Source organism: Aotus nancymaae, unplaced genomic scaffold, assembly GCF_030222135.1.
Source record: "Aotus nancymaae isolate 86718 unplaced genomic scaffold, 86718_ANA_hifiasm-v0.15.2.pri h1tg000106l, whole genome shotgun sequence".
NCBI classification, from domain to species: domain Eukaryota; kingdom Metazoa; phylum Chordata; class Mammalia; order Primates; family Aotidae; genus Aotus; species Aotus nancymaae.
The window spans coordinates 4,773,580-4,800,968 of record NW_026988521.1 but is presented as its reverse complement, the minus strand read 5'-3'; the positions used below and the strand labels follow the sequence as shown (position 1 = coordinate 4,800,968).

The 27,389-nt window shown below is 55.3% G+C and overlaps 1 protein-coding gene across 6 annotated transcripts in view; it reads left to right on the top strand.

Moving 5' to 3' along the window:
- The window catches only part of CTTN (cortactin), a 37,494-nt gene extending 10,341 nt beyond the window's left edge, over positions 1-27,153 (top strand). For 4 of the 6 annotated variants that reach the window (XM_021669725.2, XM_064370311.1, XM_021669726.2 and 1 more), the window contains 14 exons: positions 818-947; positions 6,490-6,600; positions 7,615-7,669; positions 8,938-9,048; positions 11,104-11,214; positions 11,695-11,805; positions 13,441-13,551; positions 14,916-14,971; positions 17,065-17,134; positions 19,797-19,945; positions 21,931-22,020; positions 23,752-23,929; positions 24,279-24,350; positions 25,628-27,153. In XM_021669725.2, the coding sequence (XP_021525400.2) occupies positions 818-947; positions 6,490-6,600; positions 7,615-7,669; positions 8,938-9,048; positions 11,104-11,214; positions 11,695-11,805; positions 13,441-13,551; positions 14,916-14,971; positions 17,065-17,134; positions 19,797-19,945; positions 21,931-22,020; positions 23,752-23,929; positions 24,279-24,350; positions 25,628-25,764 (1,492 nt within the window). In that variant the 3' untranslated portion in view covers positions 25,765-27,153. The remainder of the gene's footprint in view (positions 1-817; positions 948-6,489; positions 6,601-7,614; positions 7,670-8,937; positions 9,049-11,103; positions 11,215-11,694; positions 11,806-13,440; positions 13,552-14,915; positions 14,972-17,064; positions 17,135-19,796; positions 19,946-21,930; positions 22,021-23,751; positions 23,930-24,278; positions 24,351-25,627) is intronic. The other 2 variants (XM_064370312.1, XM_064370313.1) reach the window with 2 other exon arrangements.
- Positions 27,154-27,389: the final 236 nt, after the last annotated feature.

The following is a 27,389-nucleotide window of genomic DNA, read 5'->3' as shown; positions in this document are numbered from 1 at the left end:
AAAGCCTGTGGATTGGTTAGGATTCAGAGAGGAACATGTTGGGAATAAGACCATGTTTCATGCTCTGGGGCCTTCCCAGGTTTTAGAAGTGGTGTCTTTCTTTCCCCTGCTCGTAAGGGTATTGGGTGGTTTCCTCAATTCTAGGATTATTGTCCAGATGTCAGAGGTGGTGGCCTGGTGTCTCCTGGGCAGAAAGTCTGAATGCGAAAGTGGCCTTCGTACCACTGTGGGGTCTCACAATGACAGCTGTGTCCGGCCTGCCAGATTTTGACCCCATCTTTTGATCTGTTTTATTATCGGCTATGTTAAAAAATTTTTAATGGTGTTTAGATGTTAAATTTGGAACCACTTTCCTCTCATCTTTGAATGTATGAAAAGCTGGAGTACTTCAAGTAAAGACGAACCATCTAGATGTTCAGCACCAGTAGACTTCTGCCAGTGGCTAGAGAAAGGGAACTCAGCCTCTGTTTCCCCTCTACCTCTGGACGATTACAAACTAGCTTTCCTATTTTCCCTGTGTGAAATAAAGCTCAGCTTTCTGAAGAGCCATCTTTGGCGGGGATTTGGGATGATCCCACTGTGCTCAGATTCGTGTTCCTTCTCCTACGGAGCACGCGTCTCACACTGAGGGCTGCCGAAGTGGGCGTACCGGCCGGCAGGAGAGTCAGGAAAGCACGGCGCAGAGAGAGAACGAGTGAACACGCAGATTTCCAGATTTACAGACAGTGTCACCTGTCCTTATTTATCATGTCAGGAGGCAAAGATGCACATCTGTTCTATTGATTTGTTCCCATTTTCCTCTCTTTCTTCCTTCAAGCATACACAAGCTGAGAGAGAATGTTTTTCAAGAACATCAGACTCTTAAGGAGAAGGAACTTGAAACAGGACCAAAAGCCTCCCATGGCTACGGAGGGAAATTTGGCGTGGAGCAGGACCGAATGGACAAGGTGAGTGGCCAGCGGCCGCCTGTGCCCGCTCCTTGTGCTCAGACCATGCGTCCGGTTGGCACAGCTGTCCCTCAGGCTTTCCTTCCGTCAGCAGTTTTGAGTCCGTCTGCTGAGGTTGAAATTCGCCCTGAGGCGTCCCTGTGGATTGGGCTTGCCTGTGAAGTACTCTGGCTTTCCTTAAAGCTCTGTAAGAACCCGCAGAGGTGCTGGAGCGTGAGTGTCACACAGGGAGGCCAAGAGGGAGACAGCTCCCTAGAGGTGGCCTTCTGATCAGGACAGAAGTCCAGAAGCATGCTGTCTCCAGGTGTTGGCATTATCAACGCCTGCAGTTCTGGCTTGCAGCCTAAGTCATGCCGATCCGAAGACCAAAATCAAATTGTAGGCTCCCGTGGTTGACGACACACATGGACATTCAGCTGAAGGCCTGGCTAACGTCCTTCATGTGTTTAGTGGCCTTCAGAGTAGTCTGTCCCTCGTGTCAGGTCAGCGCCCACGAGGCTGGGGAAAGAGTTCACTCTGTTGGAGAGGTGTGGGCGAGCCTCCCGGGAGCCATCGTTGATGGATGCAGACCACCATGCCGACATGGATCGAGGACGTTGGCTAAATGCATCCAGCTCCACTCTAAGAGAGGGAGCAACATTAGCTCAGGAGGGCTACATCCTTCCTGGAGAGAAGGCGGAAGAGATTGCAGTGTGTCTGCATGTTTCTTCAGGAAACAGGGCTCTACATTCTGCAGACATCCTGGAGGTGAACTTTTGAGTCAGAGCAACATAAGATTGTTGTGTCTGACGGATGTTTGCCTTTACTCTGTGGAAAGAAGTATGTCAGCCGGTGTCAGGTTCCAGTTGGTAATTCATTCTTCTCCCACCTGGTGTACTGGTCGGATAAACATTTTGAGCTGGGCACGGATGACCTTGCTGTGTCACAGTGAGCTGCACCTTGCTGTGTCCCCTTCAGAGCAGATGATGTGGTGGGCCGGCAGGGCACCCAGACCACGACCGTAAATAGCCTGGAGGAAGAGTGGGGTGGGGGCCATCTGCAGGAAAGAGACATGGATGTTGCTGTGTCACTACCACAGAGATGCCCTGACACTGAGAAGAGCGGCATGTGCAGAATACTTATCTTTGAAGTAAAAAAAAGTCTGGTAGCTTTTAGGAGTGCAGACGGGCAGACAGACCCATGTTCCATGCAGTCAGCGAAGCATTGGATGGAGAGACAGATCCCATGTGTTCAGTGCAGTGAGCCAAGCAAGTAGGTAGAAGCCTTTTTTCTACTTACTTGGGGCTTGTGGGGAGTTAGCACCGAGAGAAATTTATTCTAAAAATGGGGCTCCCTGCTCTGGGTTGGGAAAATTACACATTGGGGGAGAGAAACAAGATGTGTCAAGGGAGAGCCTGGTAGGGAAGCTGCTGTGGTTGGCTTCTCTGCTGCTGCTTGGACTGTACCGATATTCAGCCCGAATCTTGCTCACCCTGGAACCTGCAGCTCAGGCCCTCTCAGGTGCCGGGAGCTCTCTGGAAGAGCCCTCACTTCCCTATCCCCTGTGCCCTCTCCACGGCAGCCTCTGCTTCCCTCCGTCCTTCCCAGTGAGACTCCCCTCTGGGCTGGGCTTTTCAAGGATCCGGTCTTGTCATCCTCACCTCCTGCCTGGCCCAGAGCCACGAGCTCCACCTCTTAGGCTGATGCGCTGGTGGAGCCCAGCAGGCTTGTGGAGCCTCGCTCTCACCTGTCAGCCGGCACACTGGAGAGCTGTCCTGGCAGGGCGAGGCCAGCATGGGGCGCTGCTGCTGCTTTGTCATGGCTGGCATCTGGGCAAGGTTAGCTCCCAGCTCAGATGAGCACCACGGGGCAGATCTGTTGTCAAAAATAACTCAGGGCCAGCTACCGGGACTCACACCTGTAATCTCAGCATCTGGGGAGGCCAAGGTAGGAGGATAGCATGAGCTCAGGAGTTTGAGACCAGCCTGGGCAATACTGTCTCTACAAAAAAATAATTAATTGGGCATGTTGATGCACACCTGTAGTCCCAGTGGCTTTGGAGGCTAAGGATTACTTGAGCCTGGGAGATGGAGGCTGCAGTGACTTACGATCGCACCACTGCGGTCCAGCCTTTGCAACAGAGAGAGACTCTGCCTCAGGAAATAAATAGATTAAACTCAGATTCCAAACCGAAGGGGAAATGGCTTAAGTTATTTGTAACTTGCCCACTCCAGAAGTTGAAAAAAAATTAAAAATGGAAATCCCTGTGTTAAGACTTGAGAAATATGTGCTGGAGACTTCCAGAAAAAAAGAAGACATTGAGGACTTGCAGAAAAAAAGAACACATTGAGGACAAACAGACATGAGAAGAGTCTGGCGAGGGCTGTCGGGATTCTGTTTGCACTGGGGCTTCAGTGTGCTGAACCCTTCCCTTGGGGCTGGCGGTGGCTGTGTTGATCACGCACTGCTCTCTCCTCCTGGGGCCAGTGGTGGCTGCGTCCATCACGCACTGCTCTGTCCTCCTGGGGCCGGCGGTGGCTGCGTCCATCACGCACTGCTCTCTCCTCCTGGGGCCGGCGGTGGCTGCGTCCATCACGCACTGCTCTCTCTTCCTGGGGCCGGCGGTGGCTGCGTCCATCATGCACTGCTCTCTCCTCGTGGGGCCAGCAGTGGCTGCGTCCATCACTCACTGCTCTCTCCTCCTGGGGCCGGTGGTGACTGCGTCCATCACTCACTGCTCTCTTCTCTTGGGGCCGGTGGTGACTGCGTCCATCACACACTGCTCTCTCCTCCTGGGGCCGGTGGTGACTGCGTCCATCACGCACTGCTCTCTCCTCCTGGGCCGGTGGTGACTGCGTCCATCACGCACTGCTCTCTCCTCCTGGGGCCGGTGGTGACTGCGTCCATCACGCACTGCTCTCTCCTCCTGGGGCCGTTGGTGGCTGCGTCCATCACTCACTGCTCTCTCCTCCTGGGGCGGGGGTAGCTGCGTCCATCACTCACTGCTCTCTCCTCCTGGGGCCGGTGGTAGCTGCGTCCATCACGCACTGCTCTCTCCTCCTGGGCCAGTGGTGACTGCGTCCATCACGCACTGCTCTCTCCTCCTAGGGCGGGGGTAGCTGCATCCATCACGCACTGCTCTCTCCTCCTGGGGCCGGTGGTGGCTGCGTCCATCACGCACTGCTCTCTCCTCCTGGGGCTGGTGGTGACTGCGTCCATCACACACTGCTCTCTCCTCCTGGGGCTGGTGGTGACTGCGTCCATCACGCACTGCTCTCTCCCCCTGGGCCGGTGGTGACTGCGTCCATCACTCACTGCTCTCTCCCCCTGGGGCGGGGGTAGCTGCGTCCATCACGCACTGCTCTCTCCTCCTGGGGCCATTGGTGGCTGCGTCCATCACGCACTGCTCTCTCCTCCTGGGGCGAGGGTAGCTGCGTCCATCACGCACTGCTCTCTCCTCCTGGGCCGGTGGTGACTGCGTCCATCACACACTGCTCTCTCCTCCTGGGGCCGGTGGTGACTGCATCCATCACGCACTGCTCTCTCCTCCTGGGCCGGTGGTGACTGCATCCATCACGCACTGCTCTCTCCTCCTGGGCCGGTGGTGACTGCGTCCATCATGCACTGCTCTCTCCTCCTGGGGCCGGTGGTGGCTGCATCCATAACGCACTGCTCTCTCCTCCTGGGGCCGGTGGTGACTGCGTCCATCACGCACTGCTCTCTCCCCCTGGGCCGGTGGTGACTGCGTCCATCACTCACTGCTCTCTCCTCCTGGGCCGGCGGTGACTGTGTCCATCACACACTGCTCTCTCCTCCTGGGGCCGGTGGTGACTGCGTCCATCACTCTGCTCTCTCCTCCTGGGCCGGTGGTGACTGCGTCCATCACACACTGCTCTCTCCTCCTGGGGCCGGTGGTGACTGCGTCCATCACACACTGCTCTCTCCTCCTGGGGCCGGTGGTGACTGCATCCATCACGCACTGCTCTCTCCTCCTGGGGCGAGGGTAGCTGCGTCCATCACGCACTGCTCTCTCCCCCTGGGCCGGTGGTGACTGCGTCCATCACACACTGCTCTCTCCTCCTGGGGCCGGTGGTGACTGCATCCATCACGCACTGCTCTCTCCTCCTGGGCCGGTGGTGACTGCGTCCATCATGCACTGCTCTCTCCTCCTGGGGCCGGTGGTGGCTGCATCCATAACGCACTGCTCTCTCCTCCTGGGGCCGGTGGTGACTGCGTCCATCACGCACTGCTCTCTCCCCCTGGGCCGGTGGTGACTGCGTCCATCACTCACTGCTCTCTCCTCCTGGGCCGGCGGTGACTGTGTCCATCACACACTGCTCTCTCCTCCTGGGGCCGGTGGTGACTGCGTCCATCACTCTGCTCTCTCCTCCTGGGGCCGGTGGTGGCTGCGTCCATCACTCACTGCTCTCTTCTCTTGGGGCCAGCGGTGCCTGCGTCCATAACGTGGGGCTGGCTTCCTTCTTGCTCCCTTGTCTTCTTGCATCCCGGAGCCCTGAGTCTACGTGTTCAGGCTTCCAGACGGTCTTCCCTGTGAGACTGTTTCATAAGATGTGATCTTGTCAATGTAAGATCAGAACGCTGGAAACTTTGCCTAGCTGTCACACTTCCTTCTGATAAAAATTCATGCTGGGGAATCCCTTTGGCAGGTCTGCCTCTGTTCATGAAGGAGCCCTTGACCCGGCTCTGCTGTGAGGAGGGAGCACGGAACCCTGGGGCCTCGGTGGGGCTGGCAGGGCTGGGCGGGGCCAGCGCTTTGAGGTAGGAGGTCTTTTCCTCTTTGTTCACCAGAGGGTCTCTCTTCGAAACTGCCAAACACAAAAGCAGCTCTGGACGGCACGTTGGCAAATGCGTGTGGCCGTGTCCCAGAGGTGTTATTTACAGAAAGCGCTGGGCGCCGGGTGTGGAAAGCCTGGCAAACCCTAGACTTACCTGCTGACTTTGGTGAACAGAAGTTCCTCAAACCTGTGTGCACTGGTGGGGGCTGAGGACATTAATGCTGCTGAAATGAGCTGGCACGGTGGCCAGCACCTGGCTCCCGCCTGAATAGGGTGCTGCTCAAATCGAATGTGAGTCTGTGTTCTGCATACTATTTTTGTTTACAGTCTATCAGAACAAAATTGTTCTTTTGCAGACTATTTGTTGTGCTGATTCTTGGGTTATGTGGCTTGCAGAGGCCCCACTTCAGTAGAGGCCAGCAGTGTCCACACCAGTGGGTCTCACGGATCCTGCTGCAGGCTGCCGGCCCTGTGCCCTTTCTTCATGCCCAGTTGTGTCAGAAGTCCCCACTGGTGGCTCTGACCTGTGGCCAGGCTTCATGTGCAGCTTCCAGGAGCCCAGGGGCTGTGGTGGCCGTGTAAACCTGCACCAAGGAGCCGGGTCTCCCAGGCGTCTGGTCCCCCTCCTTGACTCCCCAGTTGGGAGTGCTGATGTAAGGTTTCCCTGCACTGACCAGGAGGTGGCTTCCCCCAGCCCTACTCTGGGATCAAGTGAAGCGCTACAGTGTTGTCAGTGTCTAACGCTTTGTGTTTGGATCCTGTTCCAGTCAGCTGTTGGCCACGAGTATCAGTCGAAACTTTCCAAGCACTGCTCGCAGGTGGACTCGGTCCGTGGCTTCGGAGGCAAGTTTGGTGTCCAGATGGACAGAGTTGACCAGGTGAGTGATGTGGCGCTGGGACTAGGGCCGGTTGGGGCAAGGGGCCTGTTCCCTGTGGATCTTGGCCCCGTTGGGCCATTGGTAGTAGCAGGCAGGTGGCCTGCAGCTCTGGGGGACTGCAGAGAGGGGCAGCTCCCTCCCGGGATGCTCTGAGAGCCTGGGCCCACCGGGGAGGAGGCGGGACACAGCAGCCTTGCTGTAGCAGTCCCTGCGGCCACTCTTCACTGCATGCCCTGGTACTGGACGGTGCTGTGTCTATCCAGATGTGCCAGTAGGGATCAGTTCCACCCATGCTTCTCACGTGTGTGTTACTGTGACAAAGTGACATCAGAGCCTGTACCAGGGAGCAGGATGCGCTCTTTGGGTCCAGGACTCAGGCTTTGTGTCTGAGTATTGCAGTCATCCGGGGCCTGAGCCTCTTCTCTGATTCTCTTCGTCTCGGGGCTGTTGGCTCCTTTGTTTCATAGTGGAGTGATCAGGAGCCTGGAGGGAGCCAATGCCAGTGGCAGATGTGGCCTTGTGACATATTAGCCACGATTCCGAATTGATGTGTCTGTGAAATGAGGGGGAGGATCACATCTGTCTCACAGGCGTGTGCTCAGATGCCCATCGCAGTGCCCGGCTGGCAGGGGTGCACCCCAGTGGCCACTGCTATTATTGTTATTAATGTTAATGTTCTCAGCATGGCTTATTTGAAAAGCAAGTTTTTGTGAAGCCTGTGGAATGAATCAGCTGTGCACACCCTGCCGCCGTGTGCCGGGAAGGGCAGGTCCCTGTGGATGCAGCTTGGCCCCCTTGCTCACTGGGCCTTGTGGAATGTTCGCTGGCCTGTCCGCCTAGGACACCAGAGCTCTTGCTTTACTGTCACGTACACTTGCCTTAGGACCCAGAGGTCACAACGACGTGTTTCATGTTTTTTAAAATTTCCTATGTTGTGAATTCAGAGAGATTGGTTTGGGGACATTGAAAAAATGTATTTCTCCCCATGTTTCAATGTGTTTTTGGTCATCACAGTCTGCCGTAGGCTTTGAATACCAGGGGAAGACTGAGAAGCACGCCTCCCAGAAAGGTAAGATGTGAAAAGCACAGAAAGAGGCCGGTGCTCCAGGGGCCCTGATGGGAGGAGGCCACAAAAGAGGAAGACTGAAATAAGGAGTGATGATGTTTCTCCAGCCTTGCATCATTCCCTGGAGCTGTTTCCCAGGCGGTGACTGTTGCATAAGGAGGATTCTGCTCCTCTTCATGTTTCGGGATCATCCGGATGCCGTATGACGGATGCATCCCCCATTACACAGCCCCCTCGGAGCCCTGGCATCTGGTGTCATTGTGGGGCCTCCCCCTTGTAGCAGAAGCCACCTTCCCTTCATCTGGGCGGTGCTGCTCCTAGAAAAGAGAGTTCTCAGATTTATTGGCAAAAAGCTAACTCCCTGCCCCCCAGCCCCCCAGGATAGAAACCAGAGTTGTTAAATTCTTGTTTTCATTATGCACACACGGTCTTACTGTGCTGGGGATTAATCTTCATTACATCATACTAGTCTCATTTTTGAAAGACCAAGGCATATTGCTACCTTAAATTTCTCAGCTTATTTTTTGCAAGCTTATTTCATTCTTCCTCTTTTGTGGCCTTGCATCATCCGGGAAAAGCTCTCAGTCCTGAAACAGTCTAGGTGCAGTCTAGGTGTAGGTAGCTGTGGGGTGGGCAGGCTCAGGATCAGTGTCTCATCTGCAGTGTTCAGCTGCGTGGCTTCAGATGAGGTTTTCTCTTTCCATTATTTTTTGTTTTTTTGTTTTTTTGTTTTTTTTTTTTGAGACACAGTCTTGCTCTGTTGCCCAGGCTGGAATGCAGTGGTGCAATCTCAGCTCACTTCAACCTCTGCCTTGTGGGTTCAAATAATTCTCTTGCCTCAGCCTCCCAAGTAGTTGGGATTACAGGTGTGCGCCACCACCCCTGGCTAATTTTTCTATTTTTCAGTAAAGATGGGGTTTCACCATTTTGGGCAGGCTCCTGGCCCCAGGTGATCTGCCTGCTTCAACCTCCTAAAGTGCTGGTTCTTCATATGAGGCTTTCTAACTTTTACCCAAGCAGCTGGTTTTCAAAGTGGGCACACGGCTTCATTTCAGACAACACAGAGAAGCTGCTCTGTGACAGCTGACAGGGCCCAGAACCCCACCACGCCCCTGTTGTGAAACGTGTCCAGCGCCACCCGTATGGAGCAGCGGGTGGCTCATTGTATGTTTTAAAATGTGTGCTTGATCTGTTTGTGAGTTGTGACCCCTACACGCTTTTGCTTAGTTTGTCACCCAGCCCACGTGCTAACCGCTGCCCTGTCTCTTCAGACTACTCCAGCGGTTTTGGCGGCAAGTATGGCGTGCAGGCCGACCGCGTAGACAAGAGCGCTGTGGGCTTCGACTACCAGGGCAAGACGGAGAAGCACGAGTCACAGAGAGGTGGGCGGCCTCCCGGTCCTTGTAATCATGTGTTCACCCACAGAGACACTCACGAGGGCATTTTCTCTCCGTACCCATGGATTGCTGTATTTTTTTAACTGAAAATGTCTGGTGTTCTTTTTGTACCAGTGTATTTGGGCTTTTCCTCATTCGAGTGGCTGCACCGTCCCCCACCGTATGAGGATTCCGTAGTCCACATAACCATGCCTCATTTGAATGTGGAATTTAGGTTCTTTCTTTTTCTCTCTCTCTTTTTTTTTTTTTTTTTTTTTTGGTAGAGATGAGCTCTTGCCTTGTTACCCAGACTGGTCTCGAACTCCTGGTCTCAAGCAATTCTCCCACCTTGGTCTCTAAGTGCTGCGATTACAGGTGTGACCTGTAAAATATTTTTTCTTCTCTTCTTCTTTTAGATGGGAGTCTCTCTCTGTTGCCCAGGCTGGAGTGTAGTGGCATGATCTCGGCTCACTGCAGCCTCTACCTCCCTGGTTCAAGTGATTTTTGTGCCTCAGCCTCCTGAGTAGCTGGGATTACAGGTGCATGCCACCACGCCTGGCTGATTTTTATATTTTTAGTAGAGATGGGGTTTTGCCATGTTGCCCAGGCTGGTCTTGAATTCTGACCTCAGGTGATCCATCTGCCTCAGCCTCCCAAAGTGCAGAGATTACAGGCGTGAGCCACCACGCCTGGCCAAAAATTGAATGCAGGGAACATCTTGTACCTGTGTCTTATACACGAGCGATTATTCAGAAGAATCAGCTCCTAGATGTGGAAGTGCTGGGTCGAAGGCTATCGAATGTAAAGTTTCCCTAGATGCTGCCACGTTGTCCGTGGAGGCTGTGCTGACTTCTCTGGCCACTGACTGCATGCCCCGTAAACATCGCTCACCCAGCGCTGCAGAGGGTGCGTGCGGCCTGTTGGCTTCCCTGTGCCTCTCTTGTTTGGCCTGCACATTTATATTTTTAAAAAATATTTGCCCACATTTGAAAACTGAGAGCTTGACTATTTAAAAACTCAGATTTCTTTGAAAAATAAATACCCTAAACCAAGAAACACTGCTGGAAGATCCAGCCGCGCTGGCTTGGCGTTTGAGAAAAGTCCCGGCATCCTGAAAGGCAGCTTGGCTTGCAGCAGTTTGTCGCAGCCTGTCCTGGTCTCACAACGGGCTTCTCTGGGCTCCCTTTACGGCTCCGGCGTTTGCAGGCCCTGCCAGTTGCACAAGGCTGCTTTCCTCTCTCTCTCGCTCTCTTTCCTGGGAACAATCCGTTCCTCGTCTTCGTGACGCCGCACAGTCCTGAGCAGCGCATGCTCCAGGAAGCCACGTGAATGTGTGACTCCAGGGAGCCTGGGAGCATGGGCGAGTGCCTGGGCAGGCATAGGGCTCCTAGGATGCCTCAGGCCTCGAGCATCTGCATTTGTGATTTTAATGGGTCCATGAGAGAGTCATGTTTTGGTATCAAAGTAACATGCTCCATGGCTTCATTTTGAGTAGAACTGATGTTTCTGGAAGATGCTCTGTGTTGTGTCCTGTTTCCTGGCATCCTTCGGCTTGCTTCAGTTGGTGAAACAGAGTGGCCTTTGAAAGCCTTGCCCCTGGACCACCTCCTCCACTTAGAGTGGTCTCAAACTCCTGACCTGAGGTGATCCACCCACCTCGGCCTCCCAAAGTGCTGTGATTACAGGCGTGAGTCACTGTGCCTGGCCTGTTTTTTTAATTTATAGTTAATGATTTAACTTGGAGATGGAGTCTTGCCATGTTGCTTAGGATGGACAGCCTCCTGGGCTCAAGCGATCCTCCCTTCTCAGCCTCCTGAGTAGCTGGGCTGTAGGCACACGCCCCCACATCTGCTTACCAGTCTTTATGTTTCTGTTATTGCACATAAGTAGCACATTCAAATATTGTTTGTATTATTCAGTGCTGCTACAGGGGACCTGAGGGATTTTTGTGTTTTTTTAAATGGAATGATAAAATACTTTGTTAAGGACTGCTAAGACCCTTGCATGTCCACTGATTTCACTGCTCCTTTTTAAGTCATTCTTTTTTTTGTTTGTTTTTAGATTACTCCAAAGGTTTCGGTGGCAAATACGGTATTGACAAGGACAAAGTGGATAAGAGCGCCGTCGGCTTTGAGTATCAAGGCAAAACGGAGAAGCACGAGTCCCAGAAAGGTGCCTTCAGCTTTATACTCTAGGCAGCAGCTGTTAATGTGATAGGAAAGAAAAAACACTATGACAGCCCCTAACATAGATGGCAAATCCAGAAACGCAGCTTCTGAATTCGAACTCGGAGCCTTAGCGTGTTTGACGCTCCGGCCTAGCAGCGTTGCTTATCATGGCAGCCGCGCCCCGCACGTCTGTGTTGTGCGTGTGAGCCTGTACTGCCTCATGGTGTGGGCAGGAGCTGCATGCGTGGGAGCTTCCGTGGGGTCCTGTCTGGCTCAGTCACAATGCCGAGGTCATAGACCAGGTTATTTTCTGCCACTCTCCAAGGAGGGCCTCTTCATGGATGTTATGTAAAGTATTACCGGGGATCCAGAAGGCAAGGGTTGATTGAGTGAATCATGTGTATTTAAGTATTGAAAATGTACTTCTACCTGTGACCCACGCTCCCTGTTAATGATGGGCTCTGGCCTTTTGTTGTGCACGTAGACTATGTGAAAGGGTTTGGAGGAAAATTTGGTGTGCAGACAGACAGACAAGACAAATGTGCCCTTGGCTGGGATCACCAGGAGAAATTGCAGCTGCATGAATCCCAAAAAGGTACATTGACTCTGCCTGTCCTGGAGACGGTTTTGGAAGCCTGTTTTTGTTCCTGCTGGGTCAGTTGGTGTGTGTTGTGTCTGTGTGTGCCTGCTGCACGTTGTTTTGTCTTCGCTGTTGAAGTTGTCCTGTGTGCACCCCCAGCTGCCCAGTTCCAAAAACCCTCCAGCTAGGGTAGTCACAACTCCTCCCCACTGACATGGGGGTGGTGCCTAGGGGGCTGGGTTTACCTGAGGGTGGGGAGCACAGGTCAAGCCTGCAGCAGGGGGCTGGGTTTCCCCGGGAGTTGGGGCATAGGTCAAGCCTGCAGAAGGAGGCTGGGTTTCCCCAGGAGTGGGGACATGGGTCAAGCCTGCAGCAGGGGGCTGGGTTTACCCTGGAGTGGGGACATGGGTGAAGCCTGCAGCAGGGGGCTGGGTTTACCCTGGAGTGGGGGCATGGGTCAAGCCTGCAGCAGGGGGCTGGGTTTACCCTGGATTGGGGACATGGGTAAAGCCTGCAGCAGGGGGCTGGGTTTACCCTGGAGTGGGGGCATGGGTCAAGCCTGCAGCAGGGGGCTGGGTTTACCCTGGAGTGGGGGCATGGGTCAAGCCTGCAGCAGGGGGCTGGGTTTACCCTGGATTGGGGACATGGGTGAAGCCTGCAGCAGGGGGCTGGGTTTACCCTGGAGTAGGGGCATGGGTCAAGCCTGCAGCAGGGGGCTGGGTTTACCCTGCAGCGGGGCATGGGTCAAGCCTGCAGCAGGGGGCTGGGTTTCCACGGGAGTGGGGACATGGGTCAAGCCTGCCCAGCACGGGGCTGGGTTTAGCTGGGGAGTGGGGGCATGGGTCAAGCCTGTAGCAGGGGGCTGGGTTTAGCTGGGGAGTGGGGGCATGGGTCAAGCCTGTAGCAGGGGGCTGGGTTTAGCTGGGGAGTCGGGGCATGGGTCAAGCCTGTAGCAGGGGGCTGGGTTTAGCTGGGGAGTCGGGGCATGGGTCAAGCCTGTAGCAGGGGGCTGGGTTTAGCTGGGGAGTCAGGGCATGGGTCAAGCCTTCAGCGCTTCTGGGATGCGCTTGCCTTCTGCCTTCAGGAGGTGCAAAAGAAACAGTGTTTCTAGTCCACATTTCTTGTCTGTAAAGTGGGCTGTGGTTTTTGGCAGGAGGCACTTACTTTTGAACCGGAAGTGTTTTCTTATCAGAACAGGTCCTCCATCCCTAGGATAAGGAGCCTAAGGGGGCTGAAACCCTCCCAATGTGAGCCGGTCCCGAGACAGGCAGGAGCAGGGCTGAGGCGGCTGTGGCGCCTTCCGCGTCTTCAGGGCCTCTCCTCCCATGGACGCAGATGCACACTCGTCTGCAGCGTGGGTAGCACCCTCGGAACGAGCTGCACAGCCCGGAGTGCTTTTACTGCATTATTTAAAGGACACTTCTTAGCCTGTTTCCAGATCTTGGCTGAGTGTTTGGATTTTCAGTTCATTCTTTAACGTTGACCTTTGAGCCAGCACTGAGCCTGGGGGTTGGATCTTGAAGGCCGTGAGCTCAGGAGAGCCCTTGCTTTCCGGAAACAGTGTTCGCTTCTGCACATGCTCGTGTAACTCTAACCCAACTGTGTTTTCTCTCTCGGTTGTTTTCCCGACTGTTGCTTGTGGATTTTCAGATTATAAGACTGGTTTTGGAGGCAAATTCGGTGTTCAGTCGGAGAGGCAGGACTCCGCTGCCGTGGGGTTTGATTACAAGGAGAAGCTGGCCAAGCACGAGTCCCAGCAAGGCACAGTTGCCACTAGCCTCCTACCTCCCCCTCCCTGTCCCGTGCAGCCACTTCTAGCACAGACTTCAGGGCTCACCGTTAGCGCCTGCAACACAGTCCTCCTGTGTCACCAGCTGTCAGCTGTCAAGCCGTTGGGCACTTAAACCCACGTCTGTTAGAGCGACACTGATTTTGAGCTGTTCCTTCGCTTTCTTCCCTGTGAGCTTGCGATCTGCGTATGGCAGGAAACGCCTGTTAGTGAGTGGATGCTGTCTTTCTAACCCTGTGACTCATCCAGTCTCTGGACCGGGCATCTTTGCTCTCCAGTGGCATCCTGCCGGAGGCTGTTCTGCCATTAATGTGACTGCTGTGAGCCATTGAGTCAGGCCTTCCTGCCTTCCAGATAATAAGAGAGGTGTTTGCTCCAACCAAGCCACTGGCCTTTTGACCAGGGGCTTCGTAGCAGCAAGGCCCAGGAGACAGGCGTGTCCTGTGTGGTCTCTCTGTGTGTCATTTGTGGTGGTGTTTTTGGCCAGGGGCGAGAGGTTTCTCGTTTGTTCCGTTTGATGACACCGTGTGTGTGACATCTCTACACAGAGCCACACAGTATGTACGTGAAGCCAGCTCCGCACCCTTCCTTAGAGCAGTTACTTTGTTACCTTCAGAATCTGGACTTGCTTGTTAGAGCCTGAACACGTATTTGGAAAAACAGTCATTCCCTAACCCTGCAGGGCAGATTCTAGGCTTCCTACCTGCAGCGTTAGAAACGCACAGCAGTGTTGAGGCCTGGGCAGGTAAACACTCGGGTGGTCCCACAGACTTCATGGAGATGGCGGTGGCTCTCCGTGGCCTCACTCTGCATGACGGTGTGACTTTCATGTGGATCTGTGTTGCTGCAACAGAAGTGTTTGGCTGGTAGAGTTTCCACATGGATTTTTTTTTTCTTTTAAAAAGCGAGAGAACAAACTGCGATTGAGCCTCTTTTTAGCGCTCAGTAGAGCAGGAGCACAGGAAGCAGATGAGAATAAGCCCGTGCTGGTGCGGAAGACTGTGCTATTGAAGTGGCGCGCTGCAAAGGCCTGTCCCTGCCCTCTTTCCTCAGCTTAGCTCCCTCAGCCTGCCGCCTGCCGCCCCTCCTGTCCCTCCTGCCCCTCCGGGAATGCTGAAGCCTGCCCCTGGCCTGTGCTCGGCTTCCCCTGCCTGCAGCACACGACCTTGGATGGAAGCAAAGCTTGCCTTGCAAGTAAAGCCTCGCTTGGTGGTTGTCGTTTCTGCCGCTGTGGCGCACCTTCCTGGGCTGTCTCTGGATCTGTCTGCATGCACCCGCAGTCGGCCCCATGCTCGCCTCCACCTCACAGTAAGTGTTGTGTTTTGCCATGTTTCAGACTACTCCAAAGGATTCGGCGGGAAGTACGGGGTGCAGAAGGATCGGATGGATAAGGTAAATATTCAGACCCGGAGCTTGGTGTCTTGGGCGTGGCTCACAGTGCTGGCTGCCATCTGTGCACATGATTTCCATCGTGGTGGTGGTGGCGGTGATGACTGACTCGGACAGTCCTGTGCTCCTCATGGCCACGCTGTGGGATAGGATTGGCACTGGCCCACCTCCTAGCTGGGGGCCACAGACCAGGCAGGCTCAGCACCTGCTGCGGCACAGCAGTGGACAGGTGGGCTGCTCGGGAACCCAGGTGTTCAGCATGAGCGGTGAGGGCCTCAAGGGCTCACATCCATTTGAACTTAAATTCTTAACAGTAAATCAGGTTGGAACCTGAGTGTGTTAGACTGCGTGTGGGGCGGCCCCACTGGCGGCTGGCACTGCCTGTGTGACGGACGATGCCTTGTCTGCTGTCTTCAGTCTCACGGAGACTCAGACTCCACACTGCCTGCTCCTGTGCGTGGCTGGCGGTCACAGGTGACAGGGTCAGTTCTTGCCTTGCAGTTGACCACACACGGTGCCATCCAGGGATGGCAGGCAGATGTGGACAGGCAGAGCAGGTGTTTTGGCTGGGGTCGCCAGGGAGGAGTCGTGGGGGCTCATTTCTGAGGGCAGCTGGAGTTCACCAGGAGCGAAAGCTCAGGACACCACAGAAGGGCGAGGCATGGGTCCGGGTGGGACTGGAGCCAAGCTGCAGAGGGAGGGTGGGGAGGAGGGCTAGAGCCAGCCCTGGAGAGCGTCGAATGCTATAGAGCATTCTGCACGTCATTATGTGACATGCTCGACCCTGAAAAGTTTAGCAGGCAAGGGACAGTGCGGGGATCTGCTTTGGGTGGATGTGGGGCCAACCATGGAGCTGGAGAACTGGGAGGAGCAGATGTGGGTGTCAGTGAGGGACAGCTTGGGTAGGGCTGGAGCTGGGCCCACTCTGCGTGCAGAGTGGGGAGGGGGAGTAGGCACGCGGTCAGGATACTGGGCAGTAGACCCAGAGGTGGCAGGGGCCTTGCAAGGCGCTGGGACGGGTGGAGGGAATGAGCTCCCCTGTGGGTGGGCCACAGGTTGTGGGTTTGAAGCTGCAACCTGAGGGGCTGCCTGTGCTGTGGGTGTCTGTGGTCAGCATTGATGGTTTGGCGGTGACCGCTTGTGAGCACATGGGGAGGCAGCATGGGGGTGCTGCCTTTGGGGTTCTTGTCTTTAATCCAGGAGGGGGTGGGGCTTCTCTCTCTTGGTTTGCTGTGCAGTTGAGCCCCAGACTTAGAGAGGGTGACGTAACTGCCCGGGTCCCACTATATGGTGGCATTGGGGCTACAACCCAGGCTGTGAACTGAGGTCGTCCCCTGAGGGCGAGGCGATGTCTCCAGTGGTTCTGGTGGGTGACGGGACCCAGTAAGGCCAATGGCCTTGCCTTTGAACAGGTGTGAGCGGCTCAGGGGATGTGGAGTGGACCCTGGAGCTGACCGACAGGAGGAAGGAGCAGGGTCCGAGGAAGGAGGGGCGAGCAGGAGGTGCTGGGCAGAAAGGGGCCGTGGGGTGGGGACTCTGGTGGCTTCTGAGCCTCAGGGGTTCTCATCAGAGGTGGTGAAACCTGCAGTGAACCTGGGCACGGCCGCTGGTCTCCACGAGCCCTGCCAGTCTGTGCCCGAGTCAGCACTTAAGAGTCATCGCCATCGTTTGCTCAGACCAGAGTTGCGTCCCCTACAAACCAGAAAGGTGTGATTGCACCACTGGGAAGTGTGGAGGACGGGCCACCCGAGGCTTGCGTGTGTCCCCAGCATCTTCTTCCTGTAAATGGTCACACCTCTGGGTGGCGAGGGAGGGTGGGAAAGGCTTGAAGCTGATCCCAGAATTGGTTTATGATAGAGCAGATGGAGATACATTTCTTATGCTAATGCTGACTCATGATCACCTGCAAATGTGGTTGGTAATATTTTTCATGCCTCAGATAACGTGCAAAACCGAGAGGCCACGATGAGTGCTCTGGACTATGTCCTGGGCCTTTGGGAAGATCTGGGGGAGGTATTTGCATCTGGTAGGAGCCGTCACAGGGCATGGAGGAAAGTGAAAAGTGCTTTCCTGACACCCACTTCCTGTCTCCACAGAATGCGTCAACCTTTGAGGATGTCGCCCAGGTGTCCTCTGCCTACCAGAAGACAGTACCTGTTGAAGCTGGTGAGTCCCGGCTGATCCCAGGAGCACCGTGTGGTTTCCCAGGAAAACACTAAGGGGAGGGACAGTTGTGAAAGAGCCAGGAGCAGATGCACCACTAGTAGAAAGCGTGGTTGTTGCTGCATATTTTTGGGAGATTATCCTTTTGATGAAGATCCTGTTTCTCCTGCAGAGGTTTAGAGTTACCTTTCAGACAAAGCGTGGTGTACAGCTCTTTCTGTGGGGTCCGTTTCGAGGTGCTCTTCCCAAAGCAAGGAGGGGGGTTAAGTGCACATCACAAGGGTCCAGCTTCCAGGAGCAGCTGGGGCCTGCCCAGCTCCCTGCACCACTCGGTCGCAGCTGTGACAGGAGGAGGATGTCATGATGTCTGTGTGCAGGTGACAGCAGACATTGTCTCCGCTGCTGGTTCTTGGGCCCTTGACGAGGTAGCTCAAAACCTGCCTTCTCTGTGCTGGGCACACGATGGAGTCATAGGTGGGCCATGCCTGGGAGAATCAGGTAGTTTGGGAATATTATACATGAAAGTAAGTGCTAAGTTTAACCCAGGATGCAGAGAGCCACCACTGCCTGCCTGGGGGGCCGTGGATCCACAGTTCTCGGAGTTCGAGGGCCCAGGACACTTTGACACTTTGGCTTCTAGTGAGAACCCCCAAGACGCTGATGTATTTGATGACGCTGACTATATTAGAAATTAGAGGAATGTTTTATTTATTTATCTTTTTTGAGACAGGGTCTTGCTGTGTCATCCAGACAGGACTGCAGCCTCAGTCTCCTGGGCTCCAGCAGTCCTCTTACCTCAGCCTCCAAGTAGCTGGAACTATAAGCGCATGCCACCGTGCCCAGTTAATTTTTTTATTTTTAGTAGAGATGAGGTCTCACTAAAAGAGAAACCTGGTCTTGAACCCCTGTGCTCAAGTGATCCACCTGCCTCAGCCTCCCAAAGTGCTGGGATTACAGGCATGAGCCACCACACCCATTGGAAAGTTATAAATCAATTCACTTAAAAATAATAAAACTAGGTCCAGGCGCAGTAGCTCACGGCTATAATCCCAGCACTTTGGGAGGTCAAGGCGGATGGATCACCTGAGGTCAGGAGTTTCAGACCAGCCTGGCCAACATGATGTAACCCTGTCTCTACTAAAAATATAAAAATTAGCTGGGCGTGGTGGCGTGTGCCTGTAATCCCAGCTACTCAGGAGGCTGAGACAGGAGAATTGCTTGAACCCAGGAGGTGGAGGTTGCAGTGAGCCAAGATTGTACTACTGCACTGCAGCCAGGGTGATAAGAGCAAAACTCCTTCTCAAAAAATAATAATGAAATGAGCTGTGCACAGTGGCTCGTGTCTATAATGCGAGCACTTAGAAGAGTGGCATGGGTTGGTTTTTGTGAATCTCCTTAATAGAGGATGGCTGCGTTCTCACATCTGCCTCTGCAGTCTGTCGATGTTACGTTGTTTAGGGAGAACATGTGGAATTACCTAGGAAGGCAGCTGGGAAAGGGAGGGGCGTCTGTAGCCTCGAGGGCAGTGAGGGTGTCCTGCGGTGCCGCCCAGGCTTGGCAGATGGTAGTGTTCCTGCAGGCCGGCTCCTTTGGCCCCGTGAAGGGCTCTCTTCCCCAGCGTGCTTGGGCAGCACTGTGTGATGGTGATTTGGAAGGTGCTGGATCTCTTGAGTTAGGCTCATCTTCCAGTTGGGGACACTTTTCTCATTATACAGTACCAAAAAAATCACACTTGCTGTCATCGTCAACCTCATCGGCAGAGGCTAAGTGGAAATTGTCATGTTTGTGTGGCAGCTTCCCATTTTTCAAGATTCTTTTACTTGAAAGCTGGCGTTTTCCCATTGGTGACAAACACTACAGTAATTTCTCCTGACACAGTAGGCTTAGTTCATTCACTTGGGAGAAAACTGCTGCCAGATACCCAGCTTTGCATGACCGCAGTTGTCTGTCAGTTGTTATTTCAGGAGAAAACGCTATTCCATGAGAGAACAGTCACCTTGCAGCCCTAACAGTTGTATCTGTGTACCTTGAGACGAGCGACAGCCCCCACAGTCCTGAACCCAGCAGGGGTGGCTCATGTGTCTTCCCCGCTTTCGACTTAAGTTTTTATTATTATTTTTAATAGATCTGGGATCTCACTACGTTTCCCAGGCTGGTCTCAAACTGCTGGGCTCAGGCAGTCCTCCTGCCTCAGCCTCCCAAAGTGTGGAATTACAGGCATGAGCCACTGCCCTCTGGTCCATTTTTGTCACACAGAATATCAAAAAATATACTCAGTGGTTGAGATTTACTATATTCAGTATACATCAATTTCAGTATACATTGGTACCTTTAACTGTTTTATCAAGGTCTCACGTCTTTAAGGGAAATTGGCTGTTTTTATTGAAGATTGTGAGTGTGGCAGTGAAGATGCCGTCTTGTTTAGAGATCTTCCTGGTGCCAAGCTTACGGGGATCGCCAGTCGCACCAGGTGCTCAGTGCCCTGCGGCAGGCGCCCAGTGCTGGCTCCAGGCCAGTGGGCTGAGCCTGCAGCTGCAAGAACCTTTCCCTCCACGGGGGTCAGGGGGATGACCGGTTCTGGGGAGGTCGCCTGGTGTGGGGCTCTTGTCCAGGAGCCGTGTTTTTGGTGTGCTGAAGCCACACATCCTCCCTCCTTCCTCTGTAGTGACCAGCAAAACAAGTAACATCAGAGCTAACTTTGAAAACCTTGCTAAGGAGAAAGAGCAGGAGGACCGGCGGAAGGCGGAAGCAGAGAGAGCTCAGCGGATGGCCAAGGAGCGGCAGGAGCAGGAAGAGGCCAGGAGGAAGCTGGAGGTGAGCGGCAAGGAGTCGGCTGGACTGCGCTCTCTCTCGGATCAGAGCTGAGGGGATTGAGGGCTCTGGGGCCTGGGCAGGGTCTGTTCTTTCTTGCTCAGGCCAGGTTTTCCTTGGAAGGCATGCTTAACTCTCCTTTAAGGCCCTCCTTTAAGGCACTTGTAACTCGCAGCCACATATAAGCTGAGTCTCTGATGCTCCAGGCAGCCAGCTAGCCCCACCCTGGCCTTGCTGGCCCAGCCCCAGGACCCGCCAGCTGCCCTGCCCTTTGTCCCCGAGCTGACAGCAGAGTCATGTTGGCTTCCTCCTCTATGGAGCTCCTGTCCAGATGTCAGCCTGAATCTTCTCACTCCTCCCCCTCCAGAAGCCCCTCCTTTCCCAGGTGGAGTTTTGGGGTTTGGAGGGAACTCTGTACAGAGGCACTTGTTGTCTGGACCCTGCTTCTGCTCAGCCACACAGCCCCCCACTCACCCAGGCCCCTGGGCTGCGGAGAAGCGCCCCCAGAGGAAGATGCCAGAAGTGCACCCCTGGCGGGGGCAGAGCTCAAGCCTGTCTCTGGGTGCTTTGGGTCTAGCCTGGGTGGCTTGCCGCCAGCAAGGAATTTCCTTGTGCTCAGCTGGATTTGGGGGCTGTGAATAGAGCCTGGGGCCTACAGATGTGTGTGTGTAGTTACCAAGCGTGGCTTAGCATCTGGGGCCTCTGCCAGCCTGTCTGGAAGCCTGGGCTTCTGCCTACCCCAGGCCCCGCCGCTGCGGGGCCACACAGCACATGGTACTTCATGTGTTTAACCTGTGGATGGCACCAGGTAACGTGGGAATTTACAACTGTCCTGTTGGGGTCAGGCAAGGCCATAGATGACAGAAACCGTGCGAGGATCTCAAGACCAGGGGTGGTTTTTTCTTCAACAAAACAAGACAGCACCACCATTGTTCCCGTTAGAGTGAGGCGGCCTGCAGAGGCAGAGGAAGGAGGAGGTTTGGAGTGGACACACGGGGTTCAGATCCTGTCCGGGTGGCTCCCTAGCCAGTGTGCCTGTGCCTGCCACCTCACCCTCAGACTCAGCGTCCGGCGCTGGAGCCCGTAGGCTGTCAGTGAGTTTCCTGTTACTGCCATAGCCACCACCACACAGACAGCACACCGCTAGTGTCTACAGCTCTGGAAGCCAGAAGTCCTCAGATGTCAGCAGGCTGTGTTCCTCCTGGCGGCCCCGCGGCCCCATCCTTCCATCTCCAGCCTCTGCTTTCATCGTCACCGCCCCTGTCTGTTCTCACGCTCCTGCCCTGCTCCTCGAGGGACCTTTGATTATATTGGGTCCACCCAGACAGTCCAGAGATCTCCCCCCTCACAGAACCCGTAGTTTCATCACACACAGAGTCCCTCCCCATGGGATCTGAGGGATGGGATGTCAGCAGCTTTGAGAGGCCATTATTCTACCCCAGTTCATCCTTTAGCCCCTAAAGATTCATGTCCATCCCATATGCAGACACACTCAGCCCATTTTAAGGTCCCCAAAGTCTCAGCCCATTGCAGCATCAACTCAGGCTCCCAAATCTGCCTAACTTGTCTAATCGCGTGTGGGTGAGACATGAGCCGTGTCCCAGTCCTGGCACTGTCATGTCACTGGCTGTGTGATCTCAGCCTCAGAGCACAGTTGCCCCTCGGATCCTGCCTGGGTGCTGATGGGATCTGAGGCTTGGGGCTCTGGCTCAGCCTTGTGCCTGGGTGCTGACGGGATCTGAGGCTTGGTGCTTCAGCTCAGCCTTGGGCCTGGGCGCTGACAGATCTGAGGCTCGGTGCTCCGGCTCAGCCTTGGGCCTAGGTGCTGAGGGATCTGAGACTTGGTGCTCCGGCTCAGCCTTGGTGTGGGTATTTTCCGCTCCTTCCCCCAGAGCGTGTCTAGAGCTTGGGCGCAATCTTTTGAAACATGGCAGGTGTGACAATGCAGAGCTGCATGGCAGCATTCTGATTGCTGTTTGTTTTCACAGGAGCAAGCCAGAGCCAAAACACAGACGCCCCCTTCATCGCCCCCACCTCAGCCGGCTGAGGAGAGGCTGCCTACAAGCCCCATCTATGAGGTTGGTGTCTGAACTGGCTTGACTTAACTGCCAGAGACCAGGTCCTGTTTGTGTAGAGGAGGAAGCCCTTGAGGCCGGCAGCAGTGCATGGCTGTGATCCGGGCCGGATCGGGGTGGGCCAGCATTGCCTGGGGGTGGGCAACTTGCCCCAGTGCTGTTGGGACAGTTGTGCAGGCCCCTGTGCTGTCCTCTCACCCCTCTGCAGCCTGCTACCATCTGGCCACTTCACCGCAGTCCCCGCTGGGGTCACCTGCTGCCAGATAATCAGATGGGGGGGTCTTCACCCCACTTTCTGCTGTGCTGGATGCCGCTGCCCTCCCTTGGCACTGAGCTCCTGCCTTCTGAGCGATCTGCCTTCTATGCCTGCCCCATTCAGGTCTCCCGCCTTGCAGCCCCTCCCAAGTGTGTCTGCAGACTTGCTCTCCGGCTCTCCCTGTACTGCTGACCCCTCACGAGTCCTCATCCCTGAGTTACCGAGCTGCCTGTCGATGCCCCACCTGACTCTGACTTCGGGTCTCCTCCCTGCCAGCACCTCTGTGCTAACCACCACCTCTCCTGGCCTTGGCCCTGCCCCTTCTCCATCCTGTGGCCATCATCCTGGTCTGTGGATTCATGTATCCTCACCCAGGAGCCAGTGAGTTACAGGGGCGCACACTCCAGTCCGTGGCAGTTCAGGAGCCCATAGAGAGCCCTGGAGGCGGGCAGGGTCTGGAACCTGGGCCTTGTTGGCCGTGGCCTCATCTCCACCCGACTGTCCCTCCTCGGCTGTGCTGCTGCTGCTGCTGCCTTCTGCCCTTACTGCTAGGACCTGAGGGATGCAGTGGGCCAAGGCTTGCAGCTTGTCAGGCATTGGCCCCCTCTAGATCCTCCCCTTGGCGGCCAGGGCTATCTGCCATGAGAAAGCTCCGGCGGCCTGCCCCTCCCACACACAGCTCAGCCCTTGGTGGTTGGTTCCTGGTGCCTGCGCTGAGAGTGGAGTTGCTCTCCCTGCCTAGTTACTCTGGTGAGCCAGCTCTCGGCCACCGGCTCTTACCAGAGCTCCTGGGTGCACGGTTCTGAGCTGTCTGCCTTGCTTTCTGTCACTTACTGCTGGTGACATCAGGTGGACCCTGGTCAGAAACGTTGATTAAAGCCACCATTGATGAGAAGCTGGAGTAACGGTTATGAATAGAGGCGTTCCACTGCGCACCTTTGTAGCTGAATGTGATTGTTTGGTGATGCCCTTACAGGACTCTGCAAAGAGGATTTGTTCAGGGCAGAGCCCCGTCTGCAGGCTCGGCTGCTCTGGAGCCGTGTGGTGAAGCTGCGGTCAGGCAGGACCAGGGCCGGGCAGCACAGGGCAGGAGGGTGGCCACTCAGCCCAAGGGTGCCTTGTGTGGCCTTGGAGATGGAGGCCTAAACAAAGAAATCAGCCAAATTAACCCAACAAAGACAGGCGCTTCCCCCAGGCAACAGCACAGGCAGGGGCGTGTGGTCACTGCAGGACTGGGGAGTGTTACAGGGGTGAGGACCGGACCATCCGGAAGGAAATGCATGGTCCTTCCAGCACTCACCGCCATGGTGAGCATGCTGGCCGGCCTGGCCTTCCTCTCCTGGGTCTGTTTCTCAGTCTTGGCTGGGGCTGAGAATGAGATGGCCCATGGGTTTCTGCTGGCTGTGGCAGTGCGGCTGCTGCTCTCTAGAAGCCAGCAGGGGCCCCGTGCCATGTGCGTGTGACCCTTCCTTCCCCAGGACGCGGCCTCCTTCAAGGCAGAGATGAACTACAGAGGTCCTGTGAGCGGGCCAGATCCGGAGCCCGTATATAGCCTGGAGGCCGCTGACTACCGAGAGGCCGGCAGCCAGCAGGGCCTGGCCTACGCCGCAGAGGCTGTCTACGAGAGCGCAGAGGTCCCGGGCCGCTATCCTGCAGGTACTGGCGCCCCACCTGCAGCGCCCTTCCCAGGGTGGGAAGCTCCTGGGACACCCTCCCCTGCCTGTGGTGTCCTTGCAAGGAGCCTGGGTTTTTTCACTTGCTTGCAGGGTCTTCCTGTCCCGTCTGAGAAGTTATCTAGATACATTTGGGGCGGCAGCTCCTGTACTGGGTCCCAGGAAGATCCCCGTTGTGCTGGGGACTGGTGGGCAGGAGCAGAGGAAGGGAGGACTTCGGCTACCATCCTGTGTCCTTGGGACAAAATCTTAGAAAGTGTCGTCTAAGCTTGAGAATGCTGGGACTGGTGTGGGACTTGCTGTTGCTCAGCTCTGTCCTGGCTTTCTTTTAGAGGACAGCACCTATGACGAGTACGAGCATGACCTGGGGATCACAGCCGTCGCCCTGTACGACTACCAGGCTGGTGAGCGGCTTGCGCTCGGAGGGGAGGCCCGGGTGGCGGCGCCCGCCTCTGCTTGTTGCCTGAGAATCGCTTCTCCAGCATTGTTTTGACTTTTAGGAATAATTTATTTGAGATGATTTCAGAGGTATAGAAAAGTTGCAGGCGTACTACCAAGAACACTCATGTCCCTCACCCGATTCCATCTCTGCACACACAGCCCCGCTATCCTTAGTATTCTTGGAATCCTGGGAGAGCTTCAGGGGTGCCTGCCCCTCCCAAAGACTTCAGCATGTTTCCCAAGCCAAGGACGCTGTCCCACAGGGATGCCTCACCCTCGAGGTGAGGGGGCCATACAGATGCCTTTGATGTTCGAGACCACTTTCCTGCCTGTCCTACCCTGGCCACCAGCTCCTCATGTGGCCCGCTCATTCCTGAGTTCCTTTTGCAGCCTTTGCGGTTTAAGAGCAGCCTCAGTTCTGCGGTGGCCTCATCCGCCCGCCCCGTGTTTCCTCAGGGCCCGGCTGAGCCATGCTCTGGTGGCGGTGAGGTCGTGGAGACCACGTGGTGGAGCTCTCTGCTAGGCGTGGCATCCACCTGTCCCTCTGTCCACAAAGTCACCACCACCCCTCTGCAGTTGATAAGCATCTTACGGGTGGCGTGGGATTCCCCAGAACCCCGGGCGCTGCCTCCAAGCACTTCCCATTTCCTTCTGTCAGCACGAAAGCTGGCCTTCTACCATGAGCTTCTACCACCAGTGAGCACTGGCCGTCCGAGTTCAGTCCCTTCTGCACACGTGCATTTGCGTGCACGCACGTCAGTGTGTCTGGCGTCTCGGCACCTGTGCGTTCACATGCACGCACGTCAGTGTGTCTGGCGTCTCATCACCTGGCTCTCGCCCTCCATTCCCATCTCAGCCATCACCTTGGGCTTCTCTCTGGGCATCCCCGCCCATCCCTTCACACTCCCGTGACCTTGGACAGCCTTTCTCCCTGCCCCCTCCACAGATGAGTCTGCCAGGGAGAGAAGGGACGGGAGGGCGGGCGGGGGTGGAGTGATGTGGTGGAAACCTGCTCCTGAGGAAGGGGTCTGGGTGGGCTGGTGTTCTGTGTGAAGGGCTCTGTGTGTCTTTGTAGTCTCTCGGCTCATGGCGGCCCAGGAGAGGCAGTAGGAGCCTCCGCGGTGCTGGCGTCTCCTCTGAGCAGGCTGCCTGGGAGCTCACTCCAGGTCGCGTGCTTTTTTTTCCAGCAGGCCAGGAAACGCTTGTACTCAGCATCTTTCTCTGTGTTCTTCCCCCGCAGCGGGCGATGATGAGATCTCGTTTGACCCCGACGACATCATCACCAACATCGAGATGATTGATGATGGCTGGTGGCGTGGGGTGTGCAAGGGCCGGTACGGGCTCTTCCCAGCCAACTACGTGGAGCTGCGGCAGTAGGGCCGGCCCCACCCCCCGGAGCTGCGCCCCGGGTCCTCACACCACAGATCAGGCCTTCATTGGTTCTTAGGTTTTGGGTTTCTTCTTTTCTTTTGTTGTTGTTGTTGTTGTTGTTGTTGTTGTTTTCCTGGAAGGTGGGGAGGGGAATATACACATTGCTTTTATATTTAATACTTTTGCTGATGCTTTTGAAAATGTTTATGCCACAGAATTTGCTAATATATTATAATCACGTTCTTTAGGAGGACTTTGGTCATTGGTTTTATGCATCTTTTTTTTTTTTCTGGCCAAATTGACCGTCACACGTGGCAGCTTCAGGGAGCTCACATTCTCTTGAGTGCATGTCGCCCTCATGCCCGTCAAGTGCGGTCAGGACCTCCCAGGACAAGCATGAGACCTCAGGTTGGCCCTGTGGCGGGCGGGAACCACTGTCCCAGACCAGGTGGCTGCTCTAGAGTCTCGGTGTTTGACAGGAGAGGGGCGGGTCTGATGGAAGTTACCACGGAACTAAGTCACCCAGAGCACAGGAGCTGCCACGCCAGATGGGAAATCCTGTCTGTGTCATGCCGTGACAGCCCGCAGGATCAGGCGACTGCTAGCGGAGACCCTGGTTTTTCTCCTGTGCCCATCCCCTGATACCCAGGTTACCAGGAGGGCTGCTGGGAGCACCTCCTGCCTCCACCGCACAGTGTCACTGAGTCCTGGAAATCCTCCCTGCCCCGCTTGTCTCTGGATCGGGACTCACGGTGCAGGTGAGGTCTGCATCTGCCCCGGCTTTTCATACAGGCTGATGCTTGACCGTCACCCAGATGGTCTCTGGGCCACCAGGCAGCCTGGGGCGGTCCATGTGCCATGTCGCAGCACAGCCTCTCTGCCTTGGGAGGAAAGGCACTACCTGCTCTGCTGTGAGCCGCCAGAACACTCCTCCCATCAGTGGGGGTGGAGTATTTTTGCCAAAATATCCTGTTCAATTACGGTAGCGTTTGATCAGTTGAAGGCTAGACAGTGTGAAGTGCAGATAAGTTAGTGTTCCTCTCGTGGCCCCCCCCAGTTCCGAGACACTGCTGTCCTGGCATTTGTGGGCACTCACTTTGTGGAAAACTCACCTCCTTCCTGAGTTGCCAGGAGGCTGGACCAGTCCCGTCGTGCCGTCAGGTGGGCAGTGTGTCTTTCCGGAAGGTCACGTGGAAATGTCTCGGGGCTTGGGTCGCAGAGCGCTCGTGAAGCGCGTGTTTTTGCTCCTGAGGTGCATTTCTCATCATCCTTGCTTTACCACGATGAGTAGTGAGGTCGGGTTTTATATGCAACTTACTGTCAGAATTCCTGTAGCACACCTCATAGGTATGATTTTTTTAATTAAAGAATTCAGAATAAACTTTTTTTGATCCACTTGCCTTGGTCTCTGGTCACCCCGTTCTGCAGTGGAAGCTGCGCCCTGCGCCCCGCATCCCAGACCTGGGCTGGCAGAGGCCCTCCTGATGTCCTGTGCATCGCACATTCCGTTCCGGGTTTAGACCCTGCTGCGCCTTCCCTTTCAGTGTTCCTTAAAAGGTGCTGCTTCTGAAGTGTGATCTATTTACTCTCGCAGATCATCCAGTTTTTTGCACAAAGGTTCCAGGCAAAAT